At 44.0% G+C, this 24615-nt stretch overlaps 3 protein-coding genes across 8 annotated transcripts in view; 1 reads left to right on the top strand and 2 right to left on the bottom strand.

The window, feature by feature from the left end:
- The window catches only part of DIXDC1 (DIX domain containing 1), a 79551-nt gene that overhangs the window by 29972 nt on the left and 24964 nt on the right, over nt 1-24615 (top strand). For 5 of the 6 annotated variants that reach the window (XM_053593689.1, XM_053593690.1, XM_053593691.1 and 2 more), the window contains 6 exons: nt 8858-8987; nt 11626-11751; nt 14974-15205; nt 15966-16073; nt 21268-21380; nt 23486-23634. In XM_053593689.1, coding sequence (XP_053449664.1) covers nt 8858-8987; nt 11626-11751; nt 14974-15205; nt 15966-16073; nt 21268-21380; nt 23486-23634 — 858 coding nt within the window. Of the gene's footprint in view, nt 1-8857; nt 8988-11625; nt 11752-14973; nt 15206-15965; nt 16074-18383; nt 18793-21267; nt 21381-23485; nt 23635-24615 lie in introns of those variants that run through there. The other variant, XM_053593693.1, reaches the window with a different exon arrangement.
- On the bottom strand, nt 4945-6120 carry LOC128587492 (cytoplasmic protein NCK1-like). Its single transcript, XM_053593695.1, has one exon. It carries the CDS (start codon nt 6118-6120, stop codon nt 4990-4992), a length of 1131 nt encoding a protein of 376 aa, XP_053449670.1. The 3' UTR covers nt 4945-4989.
- LOC128587496 (proline-rich protein HaeIII subfamily 1-like) lies at nt 16106-18684 on the bottom strand. Its single transcript, XM_053593704.1, has 3 exons — nt 18235-18684; nt 17834-17887; nt 16106-17372 (listed from the first exon to the last, which is right to left on the bottom strand). Exons 1-3 carry the CDS (start codon nt 18682-18684, stop codon nt 17169-17171), a joined length of 708 nt encoding a protein of 235 aa, XP_053449679.1. The 3' UTR covers nt 16106-17168.

The following is a 24615-nucleotide window of genomic DNA, read 5'->3' on the forward strand; positions in this document are numbered from 1 at the left end:
AACACCACCGAACTGTGCACTTGAAATTTAAGATGGTAAATTTTATGTTACATGGTTTCTTTTTTAATCATAATTGAAACAGATTTTATGTTATGTGTTTTTTTAAAGTCATAATTTAAAGATATGACCTAGGCATGTGATGATACGGGAGCCAACATGAAGGTGTCTCAATGGGCATTATCTGTAACAATTTGAACAGCACAATAAACGATGGTGGTAATGGATAGAAATGGATCAATAGAACTCTTTCTCACAGTAAGAATTCCAATTAATGAGCAAAGGAATGCCAGAATTAGAAAATCATCATTTGGGAACCACCATAATAGTAATAGTTGCAGGAAAGAAAAATTCAGTGGATGAGAAAAGTGATGATGAAGATATTTTCATGTCCTCAGAGCATCTTTCCGCAAGATACTTACTAATTAAAGGAAAAAATAGCAACTTTACAACAGAGAAACCTGGCAGACACTGCCTTAACCAAGGGATCAAAGTTAACTTGAGTAGCGAGACGTATTAGCATCATGTGCCTTTTGCTACGGTTCACTGAGAAAAGCACAATATGACTTCTTTGATATTCTCGCCAAAAATCCATAACCTGAATTTAATTATGAGGAAACTTCAGAGAAACCCAAATCGAGGGCCACTTTACAAAACAACTGGCTAGTACTCTTCAAAATTGTCAAGGTCGTGAGAGACAAAGGCCAAACCACTGTCCCAGATTGTCGGAGACTAAAGGAACATGGCTGCTAACTGCAGTGTGAGACCTTAGATTGGATCCTGGACCAGATAAAGGGCATTAGTGGAACAGCTGGTGTAAGTTGAGCATGGTCTCTGGGTTCGTTGATGGTATTATGTCAATGTTAACTTCCTGTTTTGATCAAGGATCAAACATTGTACTGTGGTTAGGTAAGATGGGTGATTGGTGTAGGGAAACTCTTGGTACCCTTTTTGCTACCTTTTCTTGTAAGCCTCAAATTATTTTAAAATGAAAAATTTGTCAATTAGAAAATAACACTTGGGGTTTTGAATGACCTTTTCATATGAATTAACAGTGTAATTTGGTGGCCAAAGAAAAGAAGGAAAGAAAAGAAAGAGAAACATGGTATTTTGAATGTGGAAGCTGCATGTCTCCTTTACTTACTGTATTAGGTTTTAGGTGTCATGATTTCCTAGAGAGTTAGACCAGAAAAGCAATAATACTCGTGACAGTTTTTTTTTTTTTATTGTTAGATCATAGCTGTGTACATTAGTGCAATCAAGGGGTACAATGTGCTGGTTTCATATACAATCTGAAATATTCTCATCAAACTGTTCAATGTAGCCTTCATGGCATTTTCTTAGTTATTGTATGTAGACATTTGTATTCTGCATTTAGTAAGTTTCACCTGTACCCATTCTAAGATGCACCGTAGGTGTGGCCCCACCCATTACCCTCCCTTCCCCTTCCTTGGCCATTTCCCCATATTCTTGTGCTATAGTTGGGTTATAGCCTTCATGTGAAAGCTATAAACTAGTTTCATAGTAGGGCTGAGTACACTGGATACTTTTTCTTCCATTCCTGAGATACTTTGCTAAGAAGAATATGTTCCAGCTTCATCCATGTAAACAGGAAAGAGGTAAAGTCTCCATCTTTCTTTAAGGCTGCATAATATTCCATGGTATACATGTATCACAATTTGCTAGTCCATTCGAGGGCACTTGGGCTTGTTCCATGACTTAGCAATTGTGAATTGGGCTGCAATAAACATTCTGGTACAGATGTCTTTGTTATATTGTGATTTTTGGTCTTCTGGGTATAAACCTAGAAAGGAATTATAGGATCGAATGGCAGGTCTATTTTTAGGTCCCTAAGTATTTTCCAAACATCCTTCCAGAAGGAACGTATTAGTGTACATTCCCGCCAGCAGTGTAGAAGTGTGCCCTTTTCTCCACATTCACGCCAACGTCTCTGGTTTTGGGATTTTGTTATGTGGGCTACTCTTACTGGGGTTGGGTGATATCTCAAAGTAGTTTTGATTTGCATTTCTCTGATGATTAAGGATGATGAGCTTTTTTTCATGTGTTTGTAGATCGTGCATCTGTCTTCTTTAGAGAAGTTTCTCTTCAAGTCCTTTGCCCACCCTGAGATGGGATCACTTGTTCTTTTCTTGCTAATACATTTGAATTCTCTGTGGATTCTGGTTATTAGACCTTTATTGGAGGTATAACCTGCAAATATTTTCTCCCATTCTGAGGGCTGTTTGCTTGCTTTACTTACTATGTTCTTGGCTGTGCAGAAGCTTTTTAGTTTGATCAGGTCCCAGTAGTGTATTTTTGATACTGCTTCAATTGCCTGGGGAGTCCTCCTCATAAAATATTCACCCAGGCCGATTCCTTCAAGAGTTTTCCCTGCACTTTCTTCAAGTATTTTTATAGTTTCATGTCTTAAGTTTAAATCTTTTATCCAGTGAGAGTCTATCTTAGTTAATGGTGAAAGGTGTGGATCCAGTTTCAGTCTTTTACAGATTGCCAGCCAGTTCACCCAGCACCATTTGTTAAATAGGGAATCTTTTCCCCACTGAATGTTTTTTAATTGGCTTGTTGTGACAGTTTAATATGTAAGGAGTGGTTAACCTTGGCTCAAGTCTCTGCACATATCTGGGAGGACTTGAGGAGTATTGATATACCTGGTTCCTACCCTTAGAAATTCTGACTGAGACCCGGCGCTTGTAGCTCAGCAGCTAGGGCGCCAGCCACATACACCAGAGCTGGCAGGTTCAAACCTGGCCAGGGCCTGCCAAACAACAATGACAATTACAACCAAAAAATAGCTGAGTGTTGTGGCGGGCGCCTGTAGTCCCAGCTACTTGGGAGGCTGAGGCAAGAGAATCACTTAAGCCCAAGAGTTTGAGGTTGCTGTGAGCTGTGACACCACGGCCCTCTACCAAGGGCAACATAGTGAGACTCTGTCTCAGAAAAAAAAAAAAACAGAAAGAAAGAAAAGAAATTCTGACTGATCTATGATGGGCCTCAGATATTAGTATTTTTTAAAAGCTTTCCAGGTGATTCTGATGTGTAGTCAGGGCTGTGAACCCCTTGGTCAAGGAAAGTGGAATATTTAGCTATAAAATTTAGCTTATAATATAAGACTCATACGAGGAAGCTGGGTAAAATAAAGCTTTCCAAATTTTTACTCCCTGGAGAGAATTTGGTGGATTTCGGGTGATGTCTGATTTTGAAATGCTTAACTGTGACTTTGATGTACAGCCGCTATGGGAACACTGGTCTGAATCAGTGTTTCTCAAACATTAATGTGCATGTAAGTCACCAGAAGATCTTGTTCAATGTGGATCTGATTCTTTAGGCTGGAGAGGAGCCTAGGTGTCTGCGTTTCTAACAGGCCTCCAGGTGTTGGCGCTGCTGCTGATGTGGGAGCCACTTTGAGTCGTAGACAGCCACTTAGCTTATAGCTTATAGTTTAAGCTTATCACAGGAGAGACTCAGGTATTGAGTGTGGTGAAGTGGGTGGGTTAGACTCCAGAGCATCCTGGGTCTCCTTGAACAAGTTATTTCATCATTTTGTATCTTACTTTCCAATGAGAAAAATAGATACAATAACATCTCTTTGGCAGATTAGCATTAGGGAAAATGTGTTTAAAGAAGCTAGCGTAGGTCTTAACACAGAGTAGGTGTTCAGAGAAGTAGTGACAATTATTATTCTTTATGCTCTGGAATCCTTTTCTTGTTGGAAGACCCAAATTGTAAACCTGTATTAATATGCATAAAAAGTACTGTTAGGAACCTCTAAGTAGTTTTGCTTCAGAGACCAACTTCTGTTGTACAGCCAAGAAAAAGCTGTGGTTACTTAAGGTAGAAATTATCTTTTTTTTTTTTCAAGACAGAGTTTATGTCACCCTCGGTAGAGTGCCGTGGCATCACAGCTCACAGCAACCCGAAACTCTTGGGCTCAAGCAATTCTCTTGCCTCAGTAGCTGGATTACAGGTGCCTGCCACAACACCTGGCTATTTTTTTGTTGCAGTTGTCATTGTTTAGCTGGCCTGGACTGGGTTCGAACCCACCAGCCTGGGTGTATGTGGCTGGTGCCGTAACCTCTGTGCTACAGGCGCCAAGCTGGTAGAAATTATCTTGACCTAATGAAAACTGCTGTACTTGTTCTTTTTTGCTCCTGCATAATTAATTTTTGCAATCATCTCAGGTCTTGGCCTGATAAAATATGACAAATGACCCACTGATTGAAACAAATATTTGTTCAACACCTATTACTCTTGAGTCAAATAATTCTGAACTATTGTGACTCTGTATGTACTAAAAACATACTTCAGAGCTTAGCTCTTTGCGTCCTTTTCTCCTTTAAGAGAAACCCCTTCCTGTTTAGGGACTTGGGCTTCAGGCTGGGCTAATATTCTGTCAGCACCCTGTGGGCCTCATCATGGCCTTGTCTCGATAAGCCTGCAAGCTTCTCCTTCTCTTTTTTCTTTTCAAGCTTCTTCTTCCTTTTTTTTTTTTTAAATTTCTAATTTTCCATGTATTATTGCTATTTAGTCACGGAAAAGATGAACGTTGTCCAAGAAATTTATTTTAGCATACGTCGTATGTAGATATGATAATTTTATATGAAGAGAAATTATGGCAGAATAGGGTGCCTTTACAAGGAAATAAATGCACTAAAAGAATTCTTTCATATAAAAACTTTTGATCTGCATTACTTGATTTTTTTCAAGATACAAAACATTAATATTAGAAGCAAAGAGAAAAAACAATAAACGAACAATAAAACAGAAGACCAAGGATAAGGAATTGTTCTATGCAGATGCAGACATAGCGTGTGTGTGTGTGAGTTATAATAAAAATACTTATGTATTACAGTCAAATCTCATGTAGAGTTAGAAACCACAATTTCCAATCAAGCACGGCTGGACCACGATTTTCTGAGTCTTCAATTACACGACAAATTAAAGCTATGCAGCAGTCATTTCTGGTCATCAGCATCACGACAAATGCTTGATAAAATGTAATTTTTTTCCTTGTTCACTTGTAAAAATTGGTGCCTTTTTATTATGTTCTACAAGTTCTTCCATGGTGCTGAGTTTACGCTGCCCAATGTAATAGACAGTCTCTTTTAGTTGGACTTTGAAATGCTTGTTTTTCCCTTGTGCTCTTAGTGATACTGAGAAATCACTTGGCGAAGGTTCACTATCACGAATAAGAAAATCCCCTTCATGCCCTCTTTCATTTAATGCCATTTCTGCTTGATGCCTGGTGACTTTGCCATAATACCAAGGATTGCCAGCAAACTTCCCAGTAAGTGAAGGCCTAATATAATCACATTGTGGAGGTGATGGTTCCAAACCTGAGATTAATGGATTATTCTGCATAATGGTAACATAGTTCTTTGGCACCAGACCAACCATTCCATTGATTTTCCTGCATTTCCACCACTCTGGGTCATTTTCAGGTTTTTCAATAACATCCATTACATCTCCTTTCTCAAAATTAAGTTCATCATTGGAAGAACTGAAGGGGTAAAGAGCTTGTACAACATGCAATACTTGACCAGTATTAAGGTTACTGACGACTGCTGCTAATTTCTCTGACAGAGAACCCACACGGTCACCCAAAGGCCTGTCACCTTCTTCAGTTACATTGTTTGAAGGGAACCATCCAACTTGTCCATTATAGCTACCTCGCCACCACCCATCACTGCATTTCTCCACGACGATCACCTTCGTCCCTTTTATCAATGATAATTCCTCCTCCCTCTCAGCCATGTAGTTAAATGTCACATAAGCAGGCATGTTGAGAGCATAGAGACGTTCCCCTGGGTCAACAAAGCTATCATCAGCCGGAGATGCAGAGTCAGGTACACCAGGTTTTCTTTTCGCTTTTCCAATTCCTAAGGTATCCTTTAGGTTTTTTATAATAGAAGCTTTCCGAGCACTGTTTTTCCTTTCCACATAGTTAGAAGGCACAAAACCTGTTTTATTCATGGACTTTCGAACTCGCCACCAGGATTTAGAATCATCCAGAAGCCATAATCTCTCATTCTTCTTGATGTCTAGCTCTTGTTCTTGTTGGGCCACATAATCAAACTTGGCTACCACCACCACTTCTGCTGCCATCTTTCAGCAGCTTCTGAGGAGGGCACCGGAATGCCGGCGTGGCCACACGGATGGCCGTCACGGCACGAGGCCTGCCTCTTCAAGCTCCTTGAAGGCATAGGGCTCTTTGTAGCCCCATAGCCTTGGTATAGTACCTGCACCCAGTTATTGTTGAAGTGATTATCACAGAGATGATCAGAGTCGAGTTTGTAAGAGCTCAAGGAAGGCTTTCTAGAAAAGGTGATGCTCGGGTTGAGAGGTAAAAAGGGACAGCAGGTGGGGGGGACAGAGTAACTGGAAAGCACGGTGCATTTGGGGAACTATATGTGGTTTGGAGGAGCCAAAGCATGGGGTGTTTAAGTGGCGCCCGTGGCTCAGTTGGCAGGGCGCTGGCCACATACACCTAGGGTGGCGGGTTGGAACCCGGCTTGGGCCTGCAAAGCAACAATGACAACTGCAACCAAAACATAGCTGGGCGTTGTAGCTGTTCCCAGCTACTTGGAAAGCTGAGGCAAGAGAATCGCTTAAGCCCAAGAGTTTGAGACTGTTGTGAGCTGCGATGCCACTGCACTGTACCCAGGGCAACAGCTTGAGACTGTGTCTCAAAAAAAAAGCACGGGGTGTTGGGGGGAGTAGTGGGTGAAGCTGGAGGACAGGCGAGGCATTGGAATGGCAGCTAAGGGGATTAGACTTTATCTTGAGGATATGGGTTTTGAGCGGGAATGTGTGGAGGGCGGGTTGAGAGTGATGTTAGATAAAGAGAAACTGGTTAGGAGTTTTATACATAAGCCAGGTAATCAGAGCCCAGCTGTTACCTTAATGCCTTTTCTGGTGTTAACTCCTTTTCCTCAGACCCGAGTGGTTCCCTCCAGAAGCACCCTTTGCTTGGTCTGCCTCCACTAGTGCTTTGACTGTGTAATGGGAACAGACCTTAGAGCACTGGTTGTCAACCTTTTTTTTATCTAACCGCACACTTGACCCTATAGTTAAACTTCCGTGGAACACTTAAATTATGTTGATCAAAAAAAAAAAAAAAAAAAAAGTCAAAAAAAGAATATACTTACTGTGCTTTGAACTTCTTTGGAAAATAATTAATGATCTTTAAAATTTTCCGTGGCACACCTGAGATCCTTTCATTTCAAGTTGGTTGAAAATCATTGCCTTAGAGCATTACATATCTCAGCTGGTCCTGGGGATGGGCGTCTGGCCCGTGCTAGGCAAAAGGTGCAGCTGTTTCTGTTCTAAGGAGTGAGCTGGACCTTGGTAAATTCTTGGACAACATTGACCACGTTTCAGTCCCAGGTCTGTTGTGTCCTAGCTGTAGGGAACGTTGGAGAAGGCATGTATTTTTTAAGAACCTCATCCATAAAATGGAGATAAAGCTGACTCTTTAGTGCTTTTTTGGGGATTGAACTTGATGATGATGAAAATAATAATGACTACTTAGGATGTATCAGTCGTGGGTTGGGCCCTGTATCCAGTACATTAATTAACCAGTTAAAACCTGTGGAATACCAAAAAGGGTTTAGTTCATGGTAGTTCTCAGTAAGTAACAGGTTCCTGCTCCCACCTTCTCCTCATCATCGTACTTCCTGTAGTTTGTCTGTAGCTAATGGGCTGTTGCTTTAGCACTGTTTTCCAAAGGATTTTATTCATTCCCATAAGTCAACAGAGAGAAAAACAGACAGGACTTAATTTTCTCTCTGGAAGCAGCCAGTGAGTCATTTCCAACTTCATTTCATTAAGGAAGTACTTGGTGCTTAGAAATCAACTATATTTTAACCAAATTATAATTTAATATAATTAGCCCTTGAACTTAATTTTTAGGTTCAGAGTCTTGGGCTGCTACAGAAACTAGACAGAGCTGCTGCCTGGACCCTGACATTGTTTATGTGCTATTTTGATGTTACTGCCCATCTTCTGACCAAATAATCAGAATAAACATCTAAGTACAAGTTCTGTTTGATGGACAAAATGGAATGTATGTTTGTCCAAGGGTTGGGATGAGTTCTATGTCCTTTCCTAGGTCCCTGCCAGATTTTTGATAATATTAGGTTCCAGCTTTGTCTAAAGGTGCATGAACGTGCCTCTCAGTCTCACCATAGCCATATCTTTTTTCCTCTTTGTGTAGATTTTAGGTAACCAGATCCTCTTTGGCAATATAAAGCATGGATTAAAACTAACTCTGTAGCAATCCTAGGATTATGGGCTCAGGAGAATAAATCTTGGGTTGACTCTGAGATGGTTTTGCTTACGTCTCATTTTGAAGAAAGCAGCTATTGGAGAGGCAACTCTGGGCATGGTTTATTGCTTATTCCTGGTCCCCCTGGAGCAATACACATGAGTATCACAGCTCAGTGTGTGTATGGCACACGAGTGATTGTTCCTGAGAAGTGTGGTGGGTCGCTGGCAGCAGTGATTATACCCCGAAAGTGGCTGTGGCTCTGGGCCCAGCCCTCATCCCTAGTTGACAGAGCAAAACTCAAGGAAAGCAGGAGTCATCTTCTTAACTGTGTTTACAATGCCACCAAATCAGAGGTTAGTTTATCCCTGAAGATTAGCATAAAATTAGAGAATTTTAGGACATGCTCTGTGTCTGACCGTGATACATACCATCTTTCTTCTTTCTATCCTTAAAACCTCTTCCTCCTTCCTCTGGATGTAGGTTGCCCATCATCTCGATGCTGCCTTAGAGGGTTCAGGGTAGGGGATGAGATTGATGTACAGCCTTTTCTTTACTTCCACCTTTATTTTCTAGCAACAGCTACAAGCCTATGTGGCCTGGGTGAATGCACAGCTGAAGAAGAGGCCGGCGGTGAAGCCTGTGCAGGACCTGCGACAGGATCTGCGGGATGGGGTGATCCTGGCATATCTCATCGAGATTGTTGGTCAGTTGCACCCGGATTCTGATACTAGCATAGACTAGGACTATCTCCATTCATTATCCGCCATTTCCCCTTCAGAGCATGTTGTTTCTTCTTTAGAATATGTGGCATCAAAGTAGAGAAGATGTAAAATACTTGCCCAAGGTTAATTCATTTATTATTCAATAAATACCAGGCACTGTATTTTGCTTTGGGAATTTGATGATAGCACAGTCTGTGCTCTCAAGATTCTACCAATCCACTTGGAAAGGCTGGAAAGGGAAGTCATTTCCACTTATATACTTGGCACTCTGATGGGTAAATGCAGATGGTAGCACATAGGAAGGATACTCAGCCCTGTCTTAGGGCCCAGGGGTGGCTTACCAGAAGAACTGCTGTCTTAACTGAGGTCCGCCAGAAGAATTGATAGCTACACCATGGCCAGAAAAGGAAGTAGTCACCAAAAGAAGATGTGCTACCAGCAAAAGGGCCCCTGTGTGATGTCACCGTGATGCTCCGCAGAAGGGTTTTCCCTCTTGAAGCCCTAGTCCTTCTTACTAGATGGTGCCAAACCTTATTTTCATAGCATTTGTCCATAGCTCTGTTGTTATTTCTTTCCTCCCATGGTAAGTATTGGTGGTAATCATTTGTTTACCTATCTCCCCTGTATAGACTGAGCTCTTTAAGAGTAGGCACAATATGACCTTTTCTGTTCTACAATCCCTTGCCAAGCACACATTATGGGGACCCCAACATTTGTCATTAAACTAGTCAGCTGAGCTTGCTTACCGTCCTTGAGGGATGTGGGGCTTGCAAGTGCTATGGAAGAAGCCAGGTTTACAGCAGGTAGTCCATCTGTGAATACTTCACTAGCACAGCTCATGAGTTCATCAGACTATTCATTTGTGATGACAGTAACAGCAACTGCCAGGATTGAATGCTTTCTGTCTTTTTCATTTAAACAGAACACCTTGGGAAACAGATATTATCCCCACTTTCAGGAAACAAGCTTCGAAGAGAGGATTTATAAAAAAAAATAAGTTCATAGAATACTTAGTTTGAGTCAAAGCAAAGTAGCTAAGCATGCTATTTTGTTTTACTGATGATATGTGTAGAATACAAGTACTACTGTTTTACTCCTTTTATGAGGTTTAAAGAGGCTGAGCAACTTTACAAAGTCACGTAACTCCAGTGCCAAAGCAGAGATACAAAGCTAGATCACTTTCATTCCAAAGCCCATTTTAAACATTTAATTTTTTTTTATTTATTTGATGAGGTTATACATGTACTGGCAGGAAATCCAGATGTTATGAAAGAATATGAAGTCAAAAGCCTTTCCCCGTTTACGTCCCTCTACCAGCTGCCCATTATTTTTCCCAGAGGCAGCCTCCTGTATCAGCAGCTTCCTGCCTTTCTTTCCAGAGAAGATATTCTATGCGTATGTGAGCAGTATGAATATGTCTTATTTTTCCAAAAACTAGGCTTTTAACTACAGCTTTCTATTGTGATTTTGCTATATAGAAAAACTCACAAGATTTCGTCTGTGCTCACTGCATTTGCCTCCTTATTTCCTCTTCTTTAACTTCTCCTTATCAGGTTTTTGATCCCACTACTCCAGCAAAACTGCTTTCCTCTTGACCTCCACCTTGTCAATGAGTGGGAGGCCCTGGTCCTCATTTTATTCAGCTTAGCAGTACTTGCCATAATCAATTATGCCCTCCTCCTTAAAGACTTTCTTAACTTGGTTTCCAGGATCCTACAGAATTCTACTTTTCTTCCATCTGCCCTGGCTCCTGTTCTACCTTACTCATCGGCTTCTTCTATTTGCTTTGCTGGCTTTTCCTTCCTTCCTTTCCTTTTTTAACTTTTTTTTTTTTGAGCCAGGGTCTTGCTCTGTCATCCAGGATGGAGTACAGTGGTGTGATCAAACTCCTGGACTCATGCAATCCTCCTGCCTCAGCCTCCCATGTACCTGAGAGGGCATTGCCATGATCAGCTAATTTTTTCTTTTTGGAATTTTTTGTAGAGATAGGGTCTTGATAATGTTGTCCTGGCTTGCTTTGCTGGAGTTTTGTCCTTCCTGACCTCTATATGTCAGAGTGATCCAGGGTTAGTCCTTAGCTCTTGAATGTCCTCTACCCCTAAGTGATCTCTTCCCAAATTTGCATCGGTAGCCATGAACTTTCCCTCAAGTTCTAGATATGAATATCTAACAACTGTACTTGGATTTCTAATATGCAACTGTAACTTCACATGTCCCAATCAGAACTTTGGATGTTGGCCTCTCTACCAATCTCTTTATCCTCCAGGTTTCTTTTTCTAAGTAATACCATTAGAAAAATGGTATTACTTTCCCAGGTGTTAAAGCAGAGCACTCAGAAGTCATCCTTAATTATTAACTTTTTTCACGTATGTAATCCTTCATATGTACTGTCTGCTTTGTATTCAAAATATAACCAAATCTGACTTCTCACAAGTCAGCCTCTTCCACTGTAGCCCAAGACATCTAAATTACAAACACCCGGACTTAACTCACTTATGTACTGTATTTCTGTATAATTGTAGTATTTACATCAAGTCTTCCCTTCCTCTGTGTCTGGCTGCTATGAAACTTTGATAATATTCTTTCCTATAACTTCATAAATTTTCTTTCTTCCAACAGCAGGAGAAAAGCTGAGTGGGATACAGCTGACTCCCAGTACCCAACAGGAGATGAAGAATAATGTGGAGAAAGTGCTACAGTTTGTGGCCTCCAAAAAGATCCGTATGCACCAGACTTCAGCTAAAGGTCAGTGCCTCACCCCATCCTTGGTTGATGAATACACTCAGCGTTTCTTTTTTCTTTTCTTTTTAAACTGAGATAGAGTCTCACTCTGTTGCCCTGGGTAGAGTCCGTGGCATTCTAGCTCACAGCAACCTCAAACTCTTGGGCTCAAGCAATTCCCTTGCCTCATTCTCCTGAGTAGCTGGCACTCCAGGCATGTGCCACTACGCCGGGCTAGTTTTTCTATGTTTTTAGGACAGATGGCATCTCGCTTTTTCTGTTTGCTCAGGCTGGTCTCAAACTCCTAAGTGTAGGTGATGCACCTGTGTTAGCCTCCCAGCATGCTAGGATTATAGGCATGCTGTACAGGGCCCAGCTGAATACGTTCAGCTTTAACAAGTGAGTGCCATTCTCAGGAAAATCCTTAGGTATATAGCCCTTGGTTGTAACCTGGGTGGAGTTAGAAGTTCTCCATTCATTTTATTGAGTACAGATTTGCTTGAGTGTGTGTAGGAAAATTAATGGTTAGACAAGAAATGAGAGGGCGGCGCCTGTGGCTCAGTCAGTAGGTCGCCGGCCTCATATACCGAGGGTGGTGGGTTCAAACCCGGCCCCGGCCAAATTGCAACAAAAAATAGCCGGGCGTTGTGGCGGGCGCCTGTAGTCCCAGCTACTTGGGAGGCTGAGGTAAGAGAATCGCTTAAGCCCAGGAGTTGGAGGTTGCTGTGAGCTGTGTGAGGCCACGGCACTCTACCGAGGGCCATAAAGTGAGACTCTGTCTCTACAAAAAAAAAAAAAAAAAGAAAAGAAATGAGAAAACTTGGATATTAAATTTAGAAGATTGCATTTAATTCATCAAAAATGAAGATAGATTACTTTATTTTTTTATATTCCTTGGGTTTTATGACCAAGTAGAATTTCAAATATTCACATTCCTATAATTTTATTCATCTACTTTTCTAAAAGAAAAAATATAATATATATATATATTTTTTTTCTTTTTGCAGTTTTTGGCCAGGGCTGGGTTTGAACCCGCCACCTCCGGCATATGGGGCTGGCGCCTTACTCCTTTGAGCCACAGGCGCCGCCCTAAAAGAAAATATTTTATAGCACATTTTTTTGTATATCATAGAACATTGTGGAAAGGACAAAAGGGGCTCTGGGACCTGTGCATCTGCCATCTCTTACAGCAGCCTGGTCTAGGTGGGTTTACCAGTTAGTTCCTCTTGAGCTCAGGCTACAAGGAAGAAGCAACACAGGTGTCCTCGGGGCACACAGGCTCCCCAGGCCTCTCACTGTTGCTCTAGGACTGTAGATCTGCTTCAGTTCTTTTTTTCTTTTTTCTCTTTTTTTAGTATTACCATTTATTGGTGACAAACACTAAGTTTTACTTACATTCCATGGGGAGAAAAATTCCAGTGTAAACAATGAATGGAAGCAGTATTTAACTTGCAAGGCTACCAGGCTTTTCTTCTGTACCATACACAGAACCTCAGCGCACACATTTCTGTTGTACAATGACACAACATCAAAAGCAACACAGCTGTATATGGAAACATAGGTCGTTCTTTTCAGCCCTACATGGAGATGTAATTAACGGTATCAGTTCTTGGGTTGATTACCTATGAGTCTGATGAGAGTGAGGGCAGGAAGGCTCCTGCTGGATTATTGGTGGTCTCTGTGTTGGGGTCATGTAGGTGGGTAAATACTGAGAGTACCTTGTGGAAGGTTATCACATAATCTTTTTCCAAGCCTTGCATATTTAAAAGGTACAAAGCAAAAAAATAAAAAATAAAAAAAATAAAAAAATAAATTTTACCTATCTTCTTACACTGACTTTCACCAGACTTATCACATTATATTTTGCTTACGTTTCTCTTTTTTTCTAGGGCAATATTTAGAATACCATAATTTCCCTGATCTGGTCCCCATGTGGAGTGGGCTTGGGGATCTGGCCCATTGAAGTCAGCTATTTTGAGGAAACACTGCCATTCAGGACACCTCTGTCTTTTACCTGGAGAAGTACACCAGCTTTCTAACTAGTCCCCCTGCCTTGATCTTTGTCCCCCTCTCATCTGCTCTCCACACTGTTTCCAGAATGATCTTTCTAAGAGTACATATGTTTGTGTCACTCCTCTGCATCCGAGGGTCCTTGGGATAAAATCCGAAATCCCTCTTGTAGCTTACCATATCCTACATGACCCACCCTTTGATTCATCCCCCTGTGAGCTCACCTTTCCTTCTGTCCCCTTGGGCTCTGGTTTGGCTGCTCTTCTTTCAGTTCTTCCATCACAGCTCTGTGCCGCAGCAATATAACGCAAGCCATATAAAGATTGCTAATAGCCACATTACAAACTAAGAAACAGGTGAATCAATTTTAATAACATTTAACCCAATAGATCCAAAATATAGTTTCACTATGAAGTCAATATAAAGTCATTGAGATATTTCGCACTCCTTTTTGTGTGTGTGTTTATGCTAAGTAAGGACCACATTTATAGCACATTCCAATTCAGACTAGGGACATTTTAAGTGCTCAGTAGTCACAAGTGGTTAGTGGCTCCCATATCGGATAGTCCTGCTGTGATGTGTCATGCTCTTCCTCACCTCTAGACCTTCATACCTGCCGTTCCCTCTTCCTGGAATACTCTTTTTCCTTTTTTAATTTAATGAACCACCCTGCATCAATCAAGTCTCAGTTTAGAGCTCACTTTTTGAGCCCTCTGCACTAGATAAGATGCTTTTATTCTGAGCTCCCAAAGAATCCTCTACTTCTCTTATCAAAGCACTTTATCATACTTCATTGTAATTGCTTTCAAATCTTCTGTCTTCCTTGTTAAACAGAGTTTTCTTTTTTGAGACAGGATCTCACTATGTCACCCTAGCTAGAGTGCTGTGGCATCACAGCTCACAGCAACCTGAATCTCTTGGGCTTAAGTGACTCTCTTGCTTCAGCCTCCCAAGTAGCTGGGATTACAGGTGCCCACCATAATGTCCGGTTATTTTTTTTGTTGTTGTTGTTATTTTGCTTAGCAGGCCCTGGCTGGGTTTAAAACCACCAGCCCCGGTGTATGTGACCAGCCCCGCTTGGTGCTACTGGTGCCAAGCCTGTTGAACATAGTTTTGAGAGGACTGAGACTTTGACTGCCTTGCTTACCTGTATTATAACCAGCACTGTGTATTAAATGTAGCAGTCCTCAGCCTTTGCCTCTCTCTCAGGACTTTTTGGTTTCTTCCATCCTCCAGATATTGTGGAAGGGAACCTGAAGTCTATCATGAGGCTGGTCCTTGCCTTGGCAGCTCATTTCAAACCTGGCTCCAGCAGGACGGTGAGCCAAGGACGGGACTCCAGAGCCCCACTTCAGAGTCACCAACCACACTGTGCCACTGCTGTCGCCCAGGGAGCAGCTGCTGCTCTGGCCGATGTGTGTCATGACATGTCACGGTCAGGACGGGATGTCTTTCGATATAGACAGAGGTAAGAGAAGAAATCTGGGGATTGGAGCCGAACCTGCTCGCTGATATTATATTTCTTTTCTGAGGTGATAAATTATAGACGGAAATAGCACCCAAACAGTCCCAGAAAAGAACATGGAGTGGAGTTTGGGGAGGGCTCTCAAAAGAGCACTTTTTGGGAGTTATTTATTTTGCAGTTAGCAGAAAGTAAAGGAATCTTATGTGTAAGTTTTTGCTCTGGGTGCCCAAATTTTAAATACATGCCTTTGGCACAGTGTCTTTTCTTCCCTGGGAGATACTGGGGACAATGTTCCAGTCATCTGGGGAGGCTGTACCTTGGAATGTATCCAAAAGGCCAAGCTGTCCTGGAGAGTCATGTCAAGAAATGTTTTACGGGGTGTTGCAAAGACTGGTGAAATTGCAGTAGAACCTCTGTAAATTGATCACCCAAGGGACTGTAGCAAACCAGTGAACATGTGGAGGTGGTCAACATAGGAACTAGGCCTATTGTGCTGATCTGTACATGTGGTACGTGGTCTGGTCTCTGGAAACTAGGTCAATTTAAGGAGGTAGTCAACGAAGGGAGCCAGTCAGCTACTGTACTTTTTTTTGTGTCCACCTTCCATACTAGGTTTCAAGTATCTTTGCGGTATGGGCTTTGCCTTTTTCATCTTCTCACTTCTATTGTTCAAAGTAACAATGCATCAGTGCTTGTTGAGTTGATGTGAACTGAAGGACTAATGTCCCCCCTTCCCCCAATCCCCTGCTACCTCTAACTTTAGGAACAGCAGCGTGGATGAGGAGATTGAGAACCCATACTGGAGTGTGCGGGCCCTGGTACAGCAGTACGAAGGACAACAAAGGTCACCATCTGAATCTAGCTGCTCCAGGTAATTGTAGCCTCTGAATACGGAATTCTTGGGGATTCTCAGTTTCAAGTAGCAACACAAAAGCAATAAGGCACCTAAGCCCTTTCTATTTCCTCAGTTTAGGTTTGGTTTTAAAGGGATAGCCCTTAGCAACGCTTTGTGGTTTTGTGCTGGCAGGAGGCCAGGGCCCGGGTACTGGTGAATTTCCCACAAATGGAAACTGTGTAGAGTACCAGGGCCAATGCTTAGCTGTGACCACATGGGGGCATGTGGAACCTGTCTGGCCCATCCCAGTGGTTCTGATATTCACATATTGGCTGCCAGCATTGATGACAGCCAGTTCCCTTGTACTGTCCTTGAGCTGAAGTGTACCTAGTTATGGCCTGAGAAGGCTATATAAACAGTCATAGTGAGTGGACATTGAGCAGAGTTGTGTGAGAGCATTATATGTTTCCAGTTTTCATTTATGGGGCTGGGAATTGTGGCAGATTAGTATGCATTTGAGTAAGCTAATGATGTTTGTGACTTTAGCTGAAAGGCTGTTTATATATCCCTTAGAGCTAAGTGCAGAAACCAAAACAGGATATAGTGTTCTAATAAAAACCTTGTCAATGGCAAGGATAGTGGCAGAAAAAGACTATTTTCCTGGCTCATGTAAATCATGCTCCTATAAACACTCCCCAGATTCTGTTAGCTTATTTACTAACTTCATTTCATTGCTGAATCGTATTTATGTTCTTAATGACCTTTTCTCTCCTGCTCCACACAGAATAGTCTGTTATATTTAAGGCTAATTGTTCCTTGAGTTATATGTATTTTATGTGTCATTGTTTTTTTCCTCTTATTTCTTTTCCTCATAAAATTCCATTCTATGAAGAAATGTTTCGATGGACCATTCCTAAATTTATTATTGAGGACATATGGAACTCCTTAGGTGTGCTTTCTAACAAAATTCACATGAAATTAACCATTAAACATTGTAAAGCATACAATTCAGTGGCAGCTAGCACCTTCGTAATGTTGCACAACGATCACCTCTGTCCAGTTGTGAGATATCTTCATCAACCAAAAGAGAACCATACCCATTAAGCAGTAGTTGGGCTTTGAATCAGAATCTCAATCATTTCTTCCGTGGTTGCTCCTGGGACTGTCACTTGGCACTGATTCAGAGGCCGTTGTGTTGTACCTGAGATCTTTTGCTTCCTGCAGGTCTGCAGGCCTTTCACTCTTCTCAGCCAGGGAGTGCCTGCCAGAGCCGGGATGGGGTGCAGAGTCTAGACTTCCTGAGAGCACCTGCTTCTCTCCTGCCAGGCAGGAACACTGGTGGGGGTGGGGGTGGGGGTGCGACTGTGTGAAACGTGTGAATGAGGGACCCAGAGGAAATCAGGCTGCAAAGAGCTAATGGTGACAGTTTTCTAGGACAGGGGTCAAAGAGAATAGTTTGCTTTCCCCTATCCGTTTTTCACTCCTTCCTGATTGTGTCATTTTCTTCGAAAGCCAACTGCTCATTCGCCGCTTTGGCACGCTCCTGTTGTTACTCTGCCTTTTCCTCACTGAGCCCCCAGGGAAGGAGGGAGCTTTTCAAGGCTATCAGGATCCCAGCAGGTTCTGGCATTTTCTGTGGCCCCTCCCCCACCCCAGGCAGGGATCCCACCTAATGGCTTAGTGACCCATGCAGAGGCCTGGGTACCCCGATATGTGGCTCACTCAGGACAAAGGGTGGCTCCCCGAAGAGTGGCTCACCAAAGATCGCCCCTGGTATCTTCTCCCTTCCCCCTCACCTCGAGAGACGCCCCAGGGAGCCCTGCCAGCCTGTTGCTCGGGCCAGCCTCCTCCTGTAGCCAAGCAAAATGATCCTCAGTTGGCAAAAAAGAAACACACAAAACGGAAATGCCGGGGGGGGGGGTGGAGGGGGAAGGTGGGAGGAGATGGGCGTTCAGCTGGTTTTCACCCCACAACCTCCCCCTCCCTGCGGAGCCCGGCTGAGCCCTCTCCGGGCTAGACCTGTCCGGACCTACGTGTCCAGGAGGGGAGGCGTCAGAGTAGGAAGGCGACGTTTCTAGAGCCTGGCTTCCAGCACCAGGACCCCCGGAGCCCTCCTCGGGACTCCACCGCCCCGCGCAGCCCCTTCCCAGCCTGGCCAGGGGCTCCCAGTCGCCCTCCAGCCCTGGCCCGCGCCTACCTCTGCGCGGAGCCGTCCCGGCGGGGCCGGCGTGGGTGGGAGCCCGGCGCTGCCTCCCGCGTGTGACAGCAGGGGAGGGCGGGGAGGGGACAGGGCGGGGAGGGAGGGGTCGGAGGCGGCGCGGAGCGGGATCTGCCGTCCGCACGCGCGCGGCCCGAGCCCGGGAGCCTCCCTCCGGGTCGGAGATGGGTTGAGATGGCTCGGGCAGGGGGGGTGCCAGCCGCGCGGCCGCGGAGATGCGGCGCCTGCGGGGGGAGGCGGCTTCCGCCCGGGCCGGGCTGCGGCAGCGTCTGAGCGGCCCGGACGGCGCTCCACGCCGGAGCATCCTGGTCCCTGGTGGGGCCGAGACGCCCGCTCTGCCCTGTGACTTTCTCCTGCGGTCGGGGCGAGAAGCTCCGCTAGTTGGCCTGCCAGTAGAGTCGTTCTCCGGGCCCCAGTGCGGGGCGACATGCCCGAATCTGGGAGCGATGTGACTCTCAGCTTCCCGCTTCACCCAGGAACACAGGCTCGCTGAAGCCGGCGCCAGGAGGGGACCATGGGAGGGACGCAAGTCAAATGGTGAGCCGAGGCCACCCTGCTTTGGGGGTGGGGGCGGGGTGGGAGCAGGACCAGGACCGGAGGATGCTGGTGGGCGCCGGCCCGGGATTATCTCTGTAAATAGCTGGTGGGAAGCTGGAGCCACCACAGGGCAGGGAGGAGTGGCCCTTTACCCTGTCAGTGACTCTTCCAGGGGCGGACACTTGACGCGTTTCTTCCTTATGGCCCATTAACCATTTAGAAAAATTAATTTGAGCCTAATTTGGAAGCGTCTTTGCTGGGGGATTGCTGGTCTGATAAGGCGGGAGAGATGCAGACCGTGTGGGAAATAAGACATGTATGGGTCGGTCCAGACCTTTTTCGTAATCAGTCATCCTCTGACCTTACAGAGGATTATGATCTAAAATAGGGAATTGTGTATAAAATAGGACTTTTAAGCTAATCAGTCATATGCATACTTAATTAGCATCGCATTACTTTTCTCTGACCCGGGCAGAGGGTTTAGTGCACTTCCCTCACCCACGAGGTACTTCTTAGGGAGGCCTGCCTGACACGTGCGCCAGGAGTTTCCTTCCCTCCGTCTTCATCTTTTGACATAGCCATCTAGTTTCATGGTCTCATCTCTCTGTGGCCTCACGCAGGCAGCCTCAATTCAAGAAGAGAAATGTTGTTTTTCTCTGATTGCTGTGCCACTCCCCCAGTGGGGTTGGGGATCCAGACATCCACCTCCTTCTGCCCATATATGGGACACGGCTCTCTTAGGAGGGAGAAGGTGGAACCGAGCATGCTCTATGCTTTTAGGAAAGCAGTTTCCAGCATCCTTGGTTCACAGGACTCTTCCCCCCACCTTGGTCTCACCCGTACCCACTGTGATCCAGCAAATGCCAGCGGCAGAAGGTGTCATCCATAGCACCCTGTCAGATGAGGAAGTGTTGTTTTGTTATTTCTCAAAGGGAAACAGCCGTCACAGGCTTCTTTCTGTACGTAGATTCTCATTTCTGTAAGAAGGTAAAGGCTGGGGCCTTAGCAGTCACAAGTCTATGTTCCTTAGGAATGACACAGTGCCCTTAGATGACAGCTTTTGCAGCAGCTAAGTCATGTTGGCCTGGAAGCCAGATTGTCTAAGTGGTGAGAGATTAATAACAGAGATCTAGAAAGCAATCACCACTTGTGAATATCACTTCTTACCACCCCTGGCCTCTCTTGCCTGATCTACAGATACGGTTTCTTTAATTTGAAGTAGCAAAAAACTTTGAATTTTTTTCTATGGTTCTGACTGAGGTCATTCCCACCAAGGCCTTGAAATTCTGGACAACAGGCGAGGTGAGACACTGGTCCTCAGGCTGCTTCACAGGTTTTGAAATCCCTGGCTTATCTCCACTGTTCTTGGTTCTTGTTTTTTACTGGTTTCTAGGAAGACAAAATGTTAACTCCTGATCGAGGTTGTGAGGATTAGCCTGGGAGGCTTCAGGGGCACATTAAGTGGGTCAGTGAATCTTCGACACTTTCACTGTTGTCTGGGTGATGGATTTGGAAGGAATTCCTGAGAGGGGGCTGGGCCCTGAGATCCAACAGTCCCTGAGATTGTTTCAGTGCTGATGTTCTCAAGGTGCGGCACAAAGGAAATGATCCTTCAGACTCCTTTTTCTCTTTCAGGTGGAAGCATCAGCCTCACATTCCCATCTTGTGTAGATTTGCTATTGTTCTAGACATTTAAAATTCCATTTCCCTGAAAATCTGAGCATTTACTTCCAAGGCTAGTAGTTATATCTTAAGAATTGTTGAGAGGTTCCTGAGGACAATTTGAAAATATTGTGGCAGAAATATAAATAGCTTTTTGATGGGAATAAACCAAGTAAACCTTTACTGCACCATTCCTTAAGGGGGCTTTCCTATTTTGACATATTACCCTTGTCTTTAACATGTTCTGGCTTACTTGTTGGTGTATCACTGCCCCTCTTCTGGGCCTGGCACTGTACACACCCCCAGCAAACTTATTTCCCTGAACCACCCTTTCTCCTGTCCTTTCCTTCAGGATTAGCTCAGAGCTAATTTTTGATGATCATTCTGCTTATACCGCTTATATCTATGAGAAATCAATGTACTGGAAATAGAATTTCCTTCTAGCTCAAAAAGCTATTAAGATATATACTGGCCTCAGTCGTTGAATATGGGCTCAGGAATGGTGGTGGTAGAGGGAATGGGAAGTAAAAAACAAAAATTACCCATCCTTTTTGTAAATCTTTTCTCAACGAATTAGGCCTAAAGGCATCCTTGTTGTAGAAAAGATCCTAGCTGGGGTCATTTGTTCATTCAATATTTATTTCATTCCTTAGATAAGGTCTTGATTAAACAAGTATTTTTTTTTTCCTGTGTACTATATTAGGCATAAAGAGTAAGATGAGTAAGAACATGTCCTTATTCTCTGGGATACATTTTGAAAGTTGGCTTCTAAACAACTCTTCATAATAATTGTTCTCTCCTTTTCAATCACAGCTTGACTTCACCCAGTCCAATCCATAGTGCAAAGAGTGAATCCATTATAACCCAGTCAGAAGAGAAGGTGGACTTTGTGATTATTCCTTCTGAAGGAATAGAGAACAAAACAGGTACTGTTTCACTGCCTCTCTGGGTGGTGTAAGGAGCAGCCCTCAGCTTGAAGAGTTTAGGGGTCCTGACTACCTGTAAGCTCCCTGACCTCCTCCCTTACCATAGTCTATGCAGGCAAGGTCAGCACTAGAGGGCTGCAATGCCTTTGAGCCAATTAATTGATTATCCTCTTGCAGAATGTCATTTCTGATATTCTAGATGTCCTAGTATCAAAAATCTTGGAGTAGGCGGGGCAAGGTGCCTCATGCCTGTAATCTTAGCACTTCAGGAGGCCAACATGGGTAGATTGCTTGAGCTCAGGAGTTTGAGACCAGCCTGAGGAAGAGCGAGACCCTGTGTGTACTAAAAATAGAAAAACTAGCTGGGCCTGGTGGTGGGTGCCTGTAGTTCCAGTTACTCGGAAGGCTAAGGCTAGAGGATTGCTCGAACCCAGGAATTTGAGGTTGCTGTGAGCACTCACTTTTTGAGACTCTGTCTCAAAAAAAGAAATCTTGCAGTAGTGTAAACAAGCCCTTTCTCAGCTGGCTGCTTATGAATTGGAAAGTGATTTTTGGAACCTTACTCAAGTAAAAAATTGTATTAATTCTGTCTTATACAAATAATTTCAGTACTTTCTCAACTTTACTGGGGCCATGAATAGATTGTATGACGTGTCTTTGGGAACATGCCACAGAGGATGGGCCTACCTCAGGCTTGGTATGAAGCTGTAGAAATAACCACAGAGGCTCGGCACCTGTGGCTGTAGCAGCTAAGGCACCAGCCACATACACCTGAGCTGGTAGGTTCGAATCCAGCCTGGGCCCGCCAAACAACAATGACGGCTGCAACCAAAAAATAGCTGGGTGTTGTGGCAGGCACCTGTAATCCCAGCTACTTGGGAGGTGGAGGCAGGAGAATCGCTTGAGCCCAGGAGTTAGAGGTTGCTGTGAGCTGTTATGCCATGGCATTCTACCCAGGGTGACAGCTTGAGGCTCTGTCCCCCCCCCAAAAAAAAAAGAAAGAAAAGAACCGCAGAAACTTCCCTTTGTTTAGACTTCTCCCTACTCTCCCTCAATTGTTCTTTTCTCTTACATAAACTTAGAGGAAACATGGAAAAAGCAAAGCACAAGATTTAGCTAACATTTTATTCACCTATAAGTATTGTAATTAAATCAAAGCCCTCAGAAGAAAAACTAGAATTCAATTCTTCCTTCCTTTGCTCCCTCTCTAACCCTGGCCTTAGCACCAAAGAGTCAGTCAGTCATGTTACTGAGTCAGAAACTTCTTGGGCCTTGGGGAGTGAGGGGGGGACATTTATTTAGTGCTGCTCTGGGCCAGGAACCACTGGGCCCTACCAGCATATGGGGCCGGCACTCAACTCCTTTGAGCCACAGGCACCGCCCGCATAAGTCACTTCATTTAATCTTCACAATAACCCACAGGGATTATTATACTTATATTATGAATGAAGAAACTTAAAGAATTTATATCTTTGTGTATTATAAATTATAATGCATTTAAATGGCTGTGCATATAATTAGTATAAAATAGGGAGACAAGCTATAGCAAAGAGATCTTAAAGGGAGGAAGATGAAACAAAACCGGGGGCAGATATTTAATGGTTTGTGCAAGTATGCTTTTATTGGTTTGTCTCCTGTGTGACTCACACAGTGTTCTGTATGAAAGTGGTTCAATGATGACTGAATGGTCAAAGGAATATTGAATTAATGTCTCCCGTCTAAAGCTTCAGAATAACCCATAGGAATTTTGTTTTCTTTGCATCCTTTCTTTGTAACTGACATGCCAGTTGTAGAAATGCCAGTTGTAGAGAATTAAGAGTAAAACTTGTGTGTTCCATGCCAAACTTCCCATGGAGGGAGTCTTACTGCTTCTTGAGGGTTTTAAAGAGGACACAGATTTTTCTAGCCTTTAAGTGATGCTTCTTGGCTGGGAATCAGCCAGTTCTTTCTGCCTCACAACCCCACCTGGTGGAGAGTCCAGTTTGTGCTGTGAGGACAGGTTCAGAAGGCAGGTGGCCTGAGCCTGTGAACGTGAACCCGCGGCCGCTTTCTGCCTGAAATGAGTTTCTTCAGCATGAACTGTACTCCCTCTTTTCATTTTGTAGAAGAAACAGATTCTCCGTTATCTCGAGACTGGCGGCCAGGGAGCCCCCGAGCCTATCTGGAGACCTCATGGGAAGAACAGCTGTTAGAACAACAAGAACATTTAGAAAAAGAAATGGAGGAAGCAAAGAAAATGATATCAGGACTCCAGGTAGGTCTTTCTCTTGTAGTTTGTCCTTGGTACGCTACTTGACTATTATTTTTAAGTCATTAATACCAATGAAAATAAACTGATTTTAGTTTTGTATGAGGTCAGAGTTGAGTGGGGAGTTTTGATAGACGGAGTAGTACAGAGAGAGCAGGAAATTCCTTATCTGGGAGTATTCTGAGTGGACTTTAGGAAGTCGTTTATGATGCAGCGGTTGGGATGTCAGCAAGCCCACGAGCCATTACTGGCCCCCATCAAACCCTTATTCTGACTGTGCTTCACAAGTGGGTTTCTACCTTGTAGGCAATTGCAGCTTTCACCAAAGAATGGCGCGGTGAAGAGTCAGGGCTTCTTCTCCCAGAAACTCTCCAGCAGGAGGAGTGTGAGAGGCAGTAATGCTGCCGGGCTTCCATCTGAGTCCAGCTAAGGGATTTAGCTCTCTCCTAATGCATTCGCAAGTGGCATAATGATCAGGTAGAAGAGGTTTCCTGGAGCAACAAAGCCCTTCAGTTTTTCCCATACCTGCAGTGCCAGCTCGGCAAATCTCCCCTAGGGACTGACCGACCCACTTGACATAGTTCCCACCCCAAGTGACCCTCTCATTCCTCTGTCTTTATGCATCAGTCTCTGTTTGGGGGAGCTCTTATAGTGTGCCGATGACCCTGACATTGCCTAGGAATATTCCTTTCTGTTTGTACTGGGAACTGCACTGCTTCTGAATTGTCAAATATTTATGGACATATAAACAAAGCCCACATTATGTGTGTGGTTCTGGCAGCCGGCAGGCGGTGGAGGGCGTGCTCCCAGCAGCCAGCCAGCAACTGGGTGGGGACACAAAGGGATCCTACAGAAAAAAGAAGATCGGTGCTGGGGTGAAACCATTTGCATAATGTATGCCTCAGGAATTGAGAAGGGTTGGAGGAATGTTTCCTGCCTAAGCATTCTCCCAAAAAGTTGTTGGTTCACCCACTTTGCTTAATGGAA

This window comes from Nycticebus coucang, chromosome 6 (genome assembly GCF_027406575.1).
Source record: "Nycticebus coucang isolate mNycCou1 chromosome 6, mNycCou1.pri, whole genome shotgun sequence".
In the NCBI taxonomy this organism is placed as follows: Eukaryota; Metazoa; Chordata; class Mammalia; order Primates; family Lorisidae; genus Nycticebus; species Nycticebus coucang.

Bases quoted from the DNA above. Each gene is read 5' to 3' on its own strand.
- LOC128587496 (XM_053593704.1), bottom strand. From the start codon at position 18,684: ATGTCGCCCCGCACTGGGGCCCGGAGAACGACTCTACTGGCAGGCCAA. The intron at 17,888-18,234 runs GTAGGCGCGGGC...GCTTGGCTACAG, and splicing joins CGGGACGGCTCCGCGCAGAG to GAGGAGGCTGGCCCGAGCAA. The intron at 17,373-17,833 runs GTGAGGGGGAAG...CACCCCCACCAG, and splicing joins TCCCTGGGGCGTCTCTCGAG to TGTTCCTGCCTGGCAGGAGA.
- LOC128587492 (XM_053593695.1), bottom strand. From the start codon at position 6,120: ATGGCAGCAGAAGTGGTGGTGGTAGCCAAGTTTGATTATGTGGCCCAA.